Below are 13,193 nucleotides of genomic sequence, written 5' to 3'. Positions count from 1 at the left end.
AGACTCTGGGGAGGGGTGATGTGCATCCACGGCTGTCCAGAGAGGGCAGACTCTGGGGAGGGGTGATGTGCATCCAAGGCTGTCCAGAGAGGGCAGACTCTGGGGGGGGTGATGTGCATCCAAGGCTGTCCAGAGAGGGCAGACTCTGGGGAGGGGTGATGTGCATCCAAGGCTGTCCAGAGAGGGCAGACTCTGGGGAGGGGTGGCATGCATCCACAGCTGTCCAGAGAGGGCAGACTCTGGGGAGGGGTGGCATGCATCCACAGCTGTCCAGAGAGGGCAGACTCTGGGGGGGGGTGATGTGCATCCACAGCTGTCCAGAGAGGGCAGACTCTGGGGAGGGGTGATGTGCATCCAAGGCTGTCCAGAGAGGGCAGACTCTGGGGAGGGGTGATGTGCATCCACAGCTGTCCAGAGAGGGCAGACTCTGGGGAGGGGTGATGTGCATCCACAGCTGTCCAGAGAGGGCAGACTCTGGTGAGGGGTGGCATGCATCCACAGCTGTCCAGAGAGGGTAGACTCTGGGGAGGGGTGATGTGCATCCAAGGCTGTCCAGAGAGGGCAGACTGATGAGGGATCGTTAGCACACACTCCGTAAAGGGGAAAACAGGTTCACTTCATTTATTCTGTGAGGTCAAGACAGAACGCAACGAATAGCCTTCATTTGTTTTATCTAAGCTTTCTTAGCCTTGGAGAGCTTAGAATGAAATGGCTTAAAATAACCTGGTGCACGAGCCTGAACTTGCTTGCCTCCTGTTATGTGAGACTGACTGCTTAATGGATGTGCCATCCGCCTTTCTCTGGCTGAGGAGCACTGGAAAGTTGACGGTGAAGCCGTGACAGAGGACAGCAGAGGTGGACAAGGGGCTTCGTCTGGAGGCCCTGCTCTCTAACTTTATGCCCAGTTCTTTATTGTGCTTTCAAGTGTAATTCTAGATGCCAATTTACACTTTGCCAGAGTTAAAACTTATTTTTAGATTCATTTCCATGAAAAATGTGCACTTTGCTCTTGATGGATAGATATGTTTTGATGGTTCATGCAGGTTTGCCCAGTCAGGGCTTGTTTCAGTTGAAGGTGGAAATGGAAGAGGAAAGAAAAGAAACATACACTCTGTCAGATGACTGTATTTCCTTTTATTGCATTCATTATCTAATAACAATAATACTCATTGGCAAGAAATATATTTACACTAACAAATTAAATTTAATCACAGGTATTTTTCAGATGGTCAGAAAACAATGGGCCACTTACGATATAGTTTGCTTTGAATGCCTCTGAAAACCAAAGAGTAAGGAATGCCATTTGAAACAGCAGACACTAATCAAGCACCAGAGAACAGATCAGATGTGGCACTATTGTCTCTTCCATGCAAACAATCAGACCTTAGAACATACAAATTAAAATTTCAGGTAATATGCTACCCATACTCACCAGACTCAAATGGTTTTCAAACCACTTCTTTCCCTTTAGCAATATATAAAGAAAGATCAAAACAAATAGCATCTTATGGTGAAACCAATTCTATGCTCCTTCTGGTTTGCAGCTGCCTAGTCTTGTCAGTGATATGTAGTAGGTGTACAAGTGGCTTCATCAAAACATCATTGAAAAAATACAGAAGCAGTGGTTATGACATTAATACTGGGGAGGGTATAGCATACATGTTTAGAGATTTTATTAATCACTGTTTGAACCTAATGTTGCTGGGAGGTGTTATTTAGCATGACAATCACTTGGGAGGTGTTATCTAGCTGATTTTATGTAAAGGTAATTTAAGGTATTTTTTTGCTAATTATTCTTTCATGAATAAATACTTAAATTCTTAACAAGAAATTTATGTGTGCATAAAACTGCTGAAGGAATGCACACACCTTCCAAAGACATATACTCATAACCCATTGTGTTATTTTTGATAGCAACCAAAATGCCATTGCAGGCTGATGGCATAGGAAGTAAATAGTGGTCACATGACAGAAATACTTGTCACCAGAGAGCCAGTAGTTAGTGACATAAGCATCATGGCTACTGCAGACCTCACTGTAGAGGAGAGAGAGCTGACACACAAGAACACACAGTGCAGCTTCTAGCAAGGAAACCGTGGTCTGCAGGTGAAAATGCCCACAGCTGCATAATATCTTCTGATTCCTAACTCTAAAAAAGTGCAGTCTTGACATCAAAGCATTAATCAGACCTTTGAGGAAAATTTATCTTACTAAAATATGATACCAAAGATCTAATAAATCAGTTTTACCAAAATATATAAACATTTAGAAGCATAAGTGCATTTAGTAGGATACTTACATTAAAAAAAATTTCTTAAAAGCTACAAGCCATTCAATGTTTACACAACACAAAAAGTGGAGATAAGGCTATAATTGCAGCCCAGGGTCGGTCCTAACTATCATCACTGTAGTCCATGGATAGTATATTTTTATGCCACGTGCTTATGGTATATATGTGTGTGTAAGATTTGGGACAGAGTCACACACAGTTCTGACACCTACACAAGTGGCATGCACATAGCTGAGAATTTGTGGCTTGTTCTCTTATTCCGTATGTCTTGCACAATGCTGGATCCCTAATGGTCTGGGGTTGATGGGGTTAGGGCTAGGGAGCATGGAGTCTCTCTTGCTCCCTATTCTGAGGATACAGAAACAGGTCCAGGTGCTCACAAGTTTGAGTCTTCAGTACAAACATTCTCCGACAATCCCACACAGACACCCTTGCACAAACAGGGGAGAGGACCCTAGTGCTCCCATGAATGGAACTGGCGTCACTTAGCAGGGGCAGTTAACTGTGTAGGCTTTCCCTTTCTCCTCTAGCTGCTCAATGGAACTCCTTCAATGCTACTCTTCAAGCCATGAAAATGTGTTTTCTCTGGTGTTATCCCTGCCCCCTCACCCGATGTTGTGGCTCAAAACTAAATTTCATGGGACTTTAAATATTCCAGACAAATGCAAACAAAGTCAGCCAGCACATTCAGTCCGATATTCAGGGCCGAATCAGTGAACCAGATTTCCAGCAATGATGTTTTCTATTGAGTCTGTCCACTCCTCTGTCCTATCACAACGAGGACAACTTTGGAAGCACGGATGCTTTATTCTTGGGCTTCACCTGCACAAGCTCACCTTCAGAACTGGACACAGGTAACCCTGACTCAAGTAAGTAAGAAAACACTTGAAAGTCAGCTCTGCCGTTCCCTAACTACTTTTCATTCAGGTAGTCTTAGTGTGTGAGCCTGTGACACGCCTGGCCCCCAAAGTGAGATCTCCTTATCACCAGCTCCGTGGGAAGAGCCTTTAGTTGCTTGAGTGTTAATTCTGAAACATCTTAGTACACGAGGGAAATGTGCATCCAGTGGGTAGAAGTTTCTTTTCGAATCATTTGTCCTCCCCTCTCCTAGAATCATCCTAAACCCCCTTGCTAAATGTTGATGGCCCTCCTCAAATTTCTCTCACCTTTCAAGTTTATAAATGACTTAGAACAGCTGTATAAATGCAATTTGTCTACTTCTTATATACTTCTCAGGTACAAGTTAATCCTATTGGACAAAGATCCTAGATGAAAATTTTTTATCTTCAGTACAACCCATAGAGACTCAGGGGCTAAATCTGACCTGTGGGCATTCTTGCAGCTTAGGCCTGAGGTGTTTTCTCAGGTAAATACCATCTGGTACAGAGAGTGGCAGGAGTCCCAACTTCTCCTCTGCCACTTCATTTCCTAAAATAAAGGAACACAAGGTAGGTATGCCCGTTTGGTGCCTGTTGGAAGCTGAATTTGGCATTACCTCCTGTCATACTGGAGTCAAACTGCTGTGGTATTTTAAAAGTCTACACTAGGTGGCAAGTGGGAAGTTCATGTGAACTCCAGCCAAAGGGCGACAGATCCCGTGGGAAGAGCTTTGCAGTCAAGGCGGCGAAGGCGGAGCACCACAGTGGGTAAAGCATGGCCCCCACTCTAACAGAACTTCCCTGACTTACACATGTGCGCATGTGCGCCACTGAAAAGGACTCGGTCTTAGTGCAGCAACCCGCTACGGAGTTCTTTATTGGAACCCTGGCCCAGAGCATGCACCTGTTCTACCCACGGCAGGCCTCGCCATGTATCCCCATGCCCAAACATCACCTGTACCCCAAAACGCTTTTGGTGACTGGTGGAGTCCTATTGAGTACTTCATTGGAATACAGTTCATAGTCAGCAGACATTCATTCCCTTTTTGTTCATTTGTTGATCATTTAAAAACCTTCCAAAATCTTTAATGTCCAGAAAGCGACAATTCTCTGTTAAATTAATTGAATAAACCCAGAAAACTACAGTATCAAAGAAGGAATTGTGCAAGACAGCGGAAACTCAATTATCATCATGCACCACAGTCAATCACAAGACTAAAGGGGAAAATAATTGCTCACAGGATCTGAGTGCCTTCACTTTGCTGCCACACTGCACCAACCAGCGTATGCTCAGCCTGTGCTGAGCAACAGAAGAATCAAGAGCCTTTTGCAATTTTACCAGTTTTTAGTAGCAATGTTAAAGGAACTCATTTTGGTCTAAGATTGTGATAATTTAACTTAAAAATCAAAATGGTCGAAATCTAAACTAAATGACGTAATGAGAATAAATTTTATTTCTAACTGTGATATAAATGCTGATCCAAGCACTGAAGTGTTCATAAAGTTGCAGTAAGAATGCTGTATTTAAGAAAAGCAATATAGAAGATCATAAGGTACAGGCAGAGACAGACTATAGACACTTCGAATATATACATTTTCAATTTCACATCATCAAAGTGTAACCACGACTGAAAATGACCGTCCGTCTGTTTTTGCTCTTATAAATGAACACAAAGAAGCTTCCAGTGCAATCCAGGTTCGTTTTTCCCCAAAAGAAAAGAAAACCAGGTAAAATTTACAATAGCAAGCCATTAGTATTGTCTGATTTTTGCTAGTCTTCTGGTCTTAGGAAATGTTTGCTGAATTTGTAGTTAAGTAATGTGTCTCTTGGTTTCTCACCATAATGAGTGGCCAAGCATCAGACATCCGAAGACATAAACAGGCACCCAGTACTTGACCCCAAGCAAGAACCATGAAGCAGGTCTGGCAACTGCAGAACACTCGGCTACTTCCACATCATGTTTAGGACTGATATGTCTGTTTTGGAAGGACCAAAACCTAACAGAAATACTGTGGGCCAGAAAAAGAAGCTGGCCCTGGGAGAAAGAACAGGATTAAGTTACTAGTTCAGATAATTTCAGAATTTATATGTTTCAAAAATAACAATAAAAAGAAAAAGTCACAATGTTACAGTTCAAAGTGAGGTCCCAGAGGCAGCAGAGCCTTGGCCTCACAGACACCTGATGCAGACTCTGCACATCCAGAGGAGACATGCACAGGGTTGTGGGCAGAAGGGCCTGTTGGAGTGAATGAAGTAAAATATGTCCCAAGAATTCGCCTAGCCTCCAGCTGGACTTTAAATTTGTTCACTGTAAAGTAGGTAATGTCAGCTTTGTAGAGTCAATGCAGCAGCGAGAGTTAGATACAGAAGCAAGAAAGCAAAGCTAAAGGCAAGAAAATAAATAAACCTCATGGTTTGAAATGTCTCAAGACGAGTTTATTTTCTCCTCTTCCTGCCCAACTTTCCTGAGTTAGCTTGGGTTGGTAAAATACCGAAATCCTTAATGCTGGAATTAAGGACAAGATCTTACACTGCTAAAGTCCACCCCATGTCTTACACAAGTCTGGAAAGCTCTAGAATGTGGAAGAGAATTGCTTAGGAAAGTTATTCCAAATGTCTCTGAAATGTAACCGACAGCAGTCCTTCACAGGAAAAAAATCTCATGTGCTAAAAAAAAAAAAAAAAAAAAAAAAAAAAAAAAAAAAAAAGTCTCTGGTTGACTGTTACTCAAATCTCAATCTCCAACCAGTATTTCTAGTTTTAAGTTCTTACATTTGTTAAAACACTAACTGAGCCCACTTGGGAAATTCTGAGTAGAAAATATGTGACAAGTCCCTGACTGTGTCATAGGCAGGCTGAAGACAGCCATAATGTGTCTCAGGAGGGGAAACCTGAAAACATTCTTTCCTTAAAATCAATTTTCTGTCCAATTTGTAGGGAGGGAGGGGCTGTATTGTGTTTGCTAGGGCCACTGCACCCTGGGCTCGCTGGGCTGGCCAACACACCAGCAGATCTTAACATCCATGGCTGCACTAGGCTGATATTCTCTTCTTTGTTGGGCGATACATGAAGGAAAATGCTGCCCCGACCCCCGCAAGCCCCTTAGGACACCCACATCTGGGTTCTTAAGCCTTTTTCATTTTTTCTAGAGTTAACAAATAGCTACTATTTTCTCTCTTTCCCTGATTCCAGCAAATGGAATAACACTTGCTCTTTCCCTCATTTGGTAATTAGGAGCTGGGCGCCCACATTCCCACAATGGGGCTGACATCTAACATCGGCATTGAAGGGAGCCTCGCTTACACACTGTATCAGGATCTGCAACCCAGGAGACAGCAGCTCCCTCGTCTCAAGGCAGGCGTCCTCTGCACACAAACAACCACAGCTACTATCTCAGTTTTAGGGGCTCTCACTGCAAATTCTGGGTAGTACACTCACAACACCAGAGTGAATCCTGCTCTGATTGGCTGGGTCAGGCTGGTTCTCTCCGTGACAAGATGCACTCCGCACAGCGAGGGATGTTGGTAAGAAGAAGAGAAACATGATATTTCTGGTTTGTAATTAATCAATAAATTAATAAAGCAAAGGCGGCTTGGGGTTATTACGTTAGAATTAGGAGTGAATCCAACACAAAGCTCTTTAAACTGCCTACAATGGCATTATCCCCACCAGTTTCTTCCTCATCCTCTTCAGGAGCAGGGGGACAGGAAGGGGCGGGATTTCCCTCAAACGTCCCCACAGGATTACTGCTCAGCGTTGCTCTCTGTTGTGGATGTCATCTTTTCTGATTTTTTGGACTTCCTCTGCATTTGTTCTTGTTCCCTTCTCCTCAGTTTTTCTCTCTGTTTTTCCATTTTCTCGTGGGCCTTCCGAGCCTTCTCTAGAGACATCTTCATTTCTTTCAGTTTTTTTTTAACCAGTGCCCGGTCCTGGGATGATGTCATCCCAAGAGCCTACAAAGGAAGCACACGTACAAACTGAATCTGAAAATCTGCTGACCTCTTTGCTTATGATGAGGAAAACATCATGCTATGCCTAATCTCATGACCTTAGTTAAACATAGAAGGAGGAGGTCAGAGCTGAGGAAAGGCAGACTACACTTGTCAAATTCTGTATGCATGAGGATCTGAGCTTTGTTCTTTGAAGTTCTTTGCAAAATACACTCCAGAAGTCATTAATAAAATGCTTTCCAAATTGGTGACTAATGAGTGAATAGATGAAAAGGGCACGATCCCTCTTCAACCTTCCGCTAAAGTCATCAATATCTTCAAAGGGAAGCGGAGAGCACCTGCCGTCACAGAAAGCTCCAAGAAGGGCAGGAGGAAGTGAAATGGCCTCTCTATTGCCAATGTAGTTATTTACATTCAGAACCAAAAATGTCTTTGAGACCAGCATGCCCATGTCAACATCTCTCTGGTCTTTGCCTTCCCAAAGGCAGACCTATGGATGAAGCCCAATTAAAATGATGAGGTTGCTGGATGAGCTTAGAATTCAGAATCAGGGAAGATGGCTGTGTACTTTAAATGTTCCATGACCTTCAGCATCAACAGCAGGATGCATCTGCCTCCCCAACAGGGACAGCCTTGTCGATGGGGCCTTCATATTCACAAGCTATTGATTGATCTCTAACCTTTTCAAAGACTGCCAAGAGACACTCATCTATCCATCAGCCTCGCAGGAGCCTGAAGCAGTGGGGAGGGGTGTGTGGAACTGGCTGTACCCTCCTCTTGCCCTTTCTCCATAGGGTTGGGCGCCACCTCAGTCTTTAAGAGGGATGGGCTGGATGAGTGGAAATGAAGGTGCAATGGGGGTGATAGGGAGGGACGGCTTGCATATACTTGAGGGAGAAAGTTGGGGAGATCATTTCAGTTTTCAGGTAGTGGGTACGAGAGGGAGCATGAGGAGAAATGAAGAAAGAAAGATGCACACTGGCCATTACTAAAAGTTAATAGTACGATGGGAAGCGAGTAGTGTTAATATAGAGGTCCTGTGTTGCCATGGGAAGTAACGGAAGGGTCCCTAACCCTCTTGGTCAGCAGCCTATCCTGAATCAGAACCCCTGATGAACTTCCTAAAGCTTCATTTCCTACTGAGAAATAATCCAGTATCTTTTCTGCTGGGTACCGACAAAAATACCACATGGATATGCAGAACACTCTCAGCTAATGAAAATGTCAGGTGTTACAAATAATACACATAACTGGTAACCTAACACAGACAGAGAATTCTTTACCTTCAGTTTATTGCCATCCAGCTGCAGGAGCTGCTCCCCAGTGATGTTCTGGGCACTGAATTCAGACACATACTGGTCCAGATTTAGGCTCATTAACCAGTGAGAAACCTGCTGCACACTCCACTCATGAATGGCCCGATTCAGACTCAGACTGTGTTTGGGAGACTGTCCATCATCAAGAATCTGAGATAGGAATGTATGCAGTGTTGTTAAATGACCAAAACACCATGACTCATAGTATGCTATCTCAAGCTACAAAAGCCATATTTATTTATAAATCATAAAATGGTAATAGTTCTATTTATGTTAAGAATAACTTGTCTATTACCTAGCAATTCTGATAGATGGAAAATGAAAAATATTCTACAAATAAAGCACCACTGCAAATGAAGAAAGTTAAAAATTGAAAAAGTACACACTAACACTGATGATTTTTATAATACATAACTCTGGAGATATTATCAGAGGTAAAAAATAAATATTTTATAGATCTCTATATTCAATACAACACTTTAAATTTATCCTTTTAGAAGACACTAAAGTTACATTAAAAACACATTAAAAATATTGTCTCCTTCACTTTATAGAAAAAGGTCTTAAAGTCCTCAAGCCTCCTTAGGGAGATTTCACAACCATCATTTCATCTGAGCAGGAAGCAAACCTATGAGGAGGGCACAACACTAACATCCACAATTAATTTTAAGACAGGAGAAAGCTAAGGCTCAGAGAGCTTCCGCGATCCCTCTGAGACAATGCATTAGTAAGTGGCGTTGTTTAACAAGAGGCTCATTGCAAATTTCAGGCTCTGTCCTCTGTCCACTAACTATCCCCTTTATTTGTACAGAGGCAGGAGAGTGCCTAGAACCACTAAATTGAGAGAAGATGCAGTCATGACAGGGCTCAGAGGAAAGACAAAAGTTTCTCTGGGGAGTTACTTGAAGAGGAGAGAAGAGAGGAGGGTGTAAGCCAAGGGGGAGGCAGAGGATGCGGGAAAGAATGGACCATGTCAGCCGGAGGCTATGAGAGATAAATGAGGGGCCCTGGAGGGGGACTCAGCCTCTTGATCCAGGAACATCTCTTACTAAGATGTAAGGAAGTGCCATCTTTCCCTCCCTCACACAATGTTCTTGTAGTGTTGAAATGAGAAAAAAGCAAGTTCCAACCAGACAAGGCAGCACACACACCCCACAGATAGCTCACCTCATCGTCTATCATATCCAGGCTCTGGGTGAGTAGCAACAAAAGAACCAAGAAGAAGAGTGTTACAGAAATGGGACACACAACATCAACAGTGCCCTCTTTATTACATCAAAACCAAGCCCAGCTAGAAAAACTTGATCAGAAAAGTTTAAAAGGAAAAAATGTAGTCTCGTTGCACAAAACTCATGCTATAAGGAAATAAGACCAATTATTTTATAATTAAGAGGAAACATATTTTAATTCAATTACATTATTTCCTGCTCCACCTTTGACTCCCACCAGCTTTTAACTAGGCAATCCCAACATAGCTTTCTGCTGCTCTCCTACACATACATTTCCTGATAATTCTTAGCAAGGCTAATCCTCCCTGTAGCATCTGGATAGATGGGTCTAACTCTATTTTCTTTACAGAACTGTGCCTAATGGTTGCAATGATTCAATTGGGTATATCACGTTCAGAGGACTGTCAAGAGCCTGGGGGAAGGGGCAACTCTGGATGAGGGAAGAGGGAAGGGGTAATTAACAGCTCCTGAGAGAGGTAAACTGTTACCTAGTCTTGTTCTCAGTGCCCAAACTCCCTGCCATGTATTTTCATGTATAATGGGAGGTCTAGAAGCTTCAAAGGGCTCAGAAATGAAACTTTTCTTTAATGTTGAGGAAGAGTGGGGTGGAATCCTGAGGACCTTATGCTAAACATAAAACCTCAGTGCTGATCATTTCTATGCTACATCTACCCTCAAATATCTCCCCATAGTGGGAAATGGAGGAAATGTGTGACATAAAAACTGAGCTCTGCCATGGCCCCACTCCAGTACCTCATCTGAGGACAGTGCCAGGGACTGGGAGAGCCCTGGTGTCTTGGGTTCTGCTCCTAAGCCACTCAGGTCTGCCGAGCTGGTACTACTTGGACTGAAGTCATCATTAAAGGTGAAATTCTGTAAAAACAAATAAAATAATGTTATGGGAACACACAGAGCGAACTAGAGACAGGTGTGCTTCCAAGCCCTCAACTGCTTCACTTCCATCAATTTTCTTTAGAAGAGACTTGACTTTGGCTCGGCGATGATGGCCTTCAATTGGGTACAAGCAGAGGATGCTGCACCTTTTGAGACTAACTGAAAATTCCGGGCACTTTCTCCATCTGATGCAAGGATAGGTGTTGTAGAGAAATAATTTTTCAGTTTCTCTCCAAGGGTACAGAATTCATTATCCTCTGTAACTGCTCAGAGGAGTGATATTAATAAGCCCATCTGCTTTGACCCTAATTGTAATGAGGAACAGAGTAAGTAGAAAAACAAGATGCTGTGCAGAGGCTGAGTTATCAGGAACAGATGGCAATTCATATCAGGAAGGTAGCTGGGGTGCCCCTGGGAAAGATGGCGTGCGGCTGGCTGTGATAAATACTGTGAGAAGTGACAGGTCCCCTCCTGGATGCACCTTTCAGAGTGATGAGCTCTGGAGGAGGGCATGGTCTGACAACATAACACTAGTTACATGTTGGAATATAAGCCAATGGGACTAAATGGAATAGAGCCCAAGTCTGCATCAGCCCCTGGGGTTCGGGAGGTGGAGTGCAGGAAATCATTCCCCAGAAGTCCTATAACATGCTGGGCAGCTGGACAATGGCCACAGAGCCTCAGTGGTGAAAACACTATGTACTGAAACTCTCTTTAGTGTGAGATAATATTAGATTCACTCAAGTGACACGTAAGTCTCAGAACAACATGAAAAATTACAAAGGGTGGATTATGACCAAAACTTCTTTGCTACTTGTAGAATGACTGAATTCCCAGGGACTCAAGTGACTACCCCACACCATCTCCCTCCACACTACCCTTCTCTAGGAGCTGGACTGTTATTTCCGCTAGGCTCCTTTGCTTCACTGAGAATGAACACCATGCCAAAGACTGAAGGGTTTAGTACCAGACCAACTCCAAGATTTGATAAATCTTCCAGAAAGAGTTGAGGCTGGTGGAACATACAAGCTGTAAGGTATCACACACAGAACATCACCCTTGGTATTATCATGGGAGATGCAATCCTCCAGCCCTCACTCAAAACCTTTTGAGCTGCTGACCCCAAGGAAAAAAATAAGTTCAAACAAGATTAATCACATATTTCTGTTAGGGAAAGAAGAGTGAATACAGAAAAAAGAAGCTCGAATAACTACAAGGTTAGCCACCGTATGTGTTTCAGTAAAACGTTAGATAAGGTTTGCAGTGTCATGCTGGAAACAACCATCAAGCATTTTAAATGTATCACACCTCTGCATATAATTTCTAATTCTGCTAACGATAAAGAACTTTGGTGACAGAATTAGAACAGGAGCTATGCACGTTCTACAAAACGTAGATTCAATACAAAAAGTAAGATGCTATATGCCAGTGGTTTTTGTTTGTTGTTTGTTTCTCTTAAACATATTGAACATAGTCAGTTCCAATTTATCTATTTTCCAGTAAATCTTGATGAGCCCAGTGAAAGAGTTTCATAATGCAAGTTCAAGAAGCACACTTAGTGAACATCTATGACACTGTTTCTTCATTTGAATGCCCCCTTCCCAGCATGGCTTAACTGGCAAACTGAGATTTCACAGCAGTGAGTGAAAGGACAGGCAAACGAAGAGAAACACACGCTAGAACGGACCAGTATTAAAAAGGGTGCTGGTTAGGTAAGCCATTTCTCCACACAAGGAAACACCATGCATGCCCATGGCAGTGTTAGCACATTGGCTCCTGAGACCCAGGGTGTACACACAGGTTGAGAAGGCCTTCCAAAAATTGAGAGGAGATAGGAATCGGGGCTTTCTTGTCAGCTTTTTTTTTTTTTTTTTTTTTTTTTTTTGTCCAGTTGTCTACCTTGGACCCTGTTTTATCTGAAACTAGGGTCTCAGGAGAAGGCGGAAGGGGACTCGGAACTGAAGGCAGGTTCCTGAAGGAATAGGATCCTTTCCGACTTTCATTAAACCATGAGAAAGGCATGCAAGGAGAGCGAGGAGAGGCCTGAGCCGCGGGGGCAGGCTTGGCTTTCCAGTTCTCCAACTTGCTTCTGAAGACCCTGTGGTGTGAAAAGAATGACCATGTTAGACAGAGAAATGGCAAAAGACATACTGAGCCCAATTCCAAAGAGACTCTCTACACAGGTAGAAACTGAGAAACTGTTCTATTTAGGATAGTAAAAATGGAACAATTTGGGCAATTGCAGTAACCTTAATACTTTCCTTTTTGCATTTTAATGGAAACTATGATAGCACATTGTTTTGAACTGCTATTTCCATAGTGAAATTGTACTAAATGTGCTTTTGTAAGTATACACGAATGAATTAAAATCAGAGTGGCAGTCTTTCAGAGACTGCTTCTAAGACGGTCATCAGGCGAGTGGCACTAGCCCATAAGCAGCATCCTTCCTGCCTACCTCTGGATTCATCTCCCTGTGTCTATGACGGAAAGATTCAGTGATTTGGAAATTTCGGAGCGTGTGTTATGTTAAGCAGAACATGAAGGCTTTTCATCAAAAGCTCAGTGTCTTTTCACAGGAGGACTATAGGGCCTGAAGTCATCATGGATCACTTGGAAACTGAGGGTCTAACACCTC

General features: G+C 43.0%; 1 protein-coding gene across 8 annotated transcripts in view; it reads right to left on the bottom strand.

Annotated features, from left to right (window-relative positions):
- Positions 1-1,114: 1,114 nt before the first annotated feature.
- Positions 1,115-13,193, bottom strand: part of Ppp1r9a (protein phosphatase 1 regulatory subunit 9A) — a 294,415-nt gene continuing 282,336 nt past the window's right edge. For 3 of the 8 annotated variants that reach the window (XM_048436978.3, XM_085684003.2, XM_085684000.2), the window contains 5 exons: positions 12,458-12,656; positions 10,418-10,537; positions 9,603-9,626; positions 8,403-8,585; positions 1,115-7,122 (listed from right to left, as the gene is read on the bottom strand). In XM_048436978.3, the coding sequence (XP_048292935.3) occupies positions 6,913-7,122; positions 8,403-8,585; positions 9,603-9,626; positions 10,418-10,537; positions 12,458-12,656 (736 nt within the window). In that variant the 3' untranslated portion in view covers positions 1,115-6,912. The remainder of the gene's footprint in view (positions 7,123-8,402; positions 8,586-9,602; positions 9,627-10,417; positions 10,538-12,457; positions 12,657-13,193) is intronic. The other 5 variants (XM_085684002.2, XM_085684005.2, XM_048436982.3 and 2 more) reach the window with 3 other exon arrangements.

The sequence above is a fragment of the Myodes glareolus genome, chromosome 25 (assembly GCF_982192425.1).
Source record: "Myodes glareolus chromosome 25, mMyoGla1.1, whole genome shotgun sequence".
Lineage (NCBI taxonomy): Eukaryota > Metazoa > Chordata > Mammalia > Rodentia > Cricetidae > Myodes > Myodes glareolus.
Note: the sequence above shows the minus strand (reverse complement) of the source record. Positions and strands in the feature narration are given on the sequence as shown.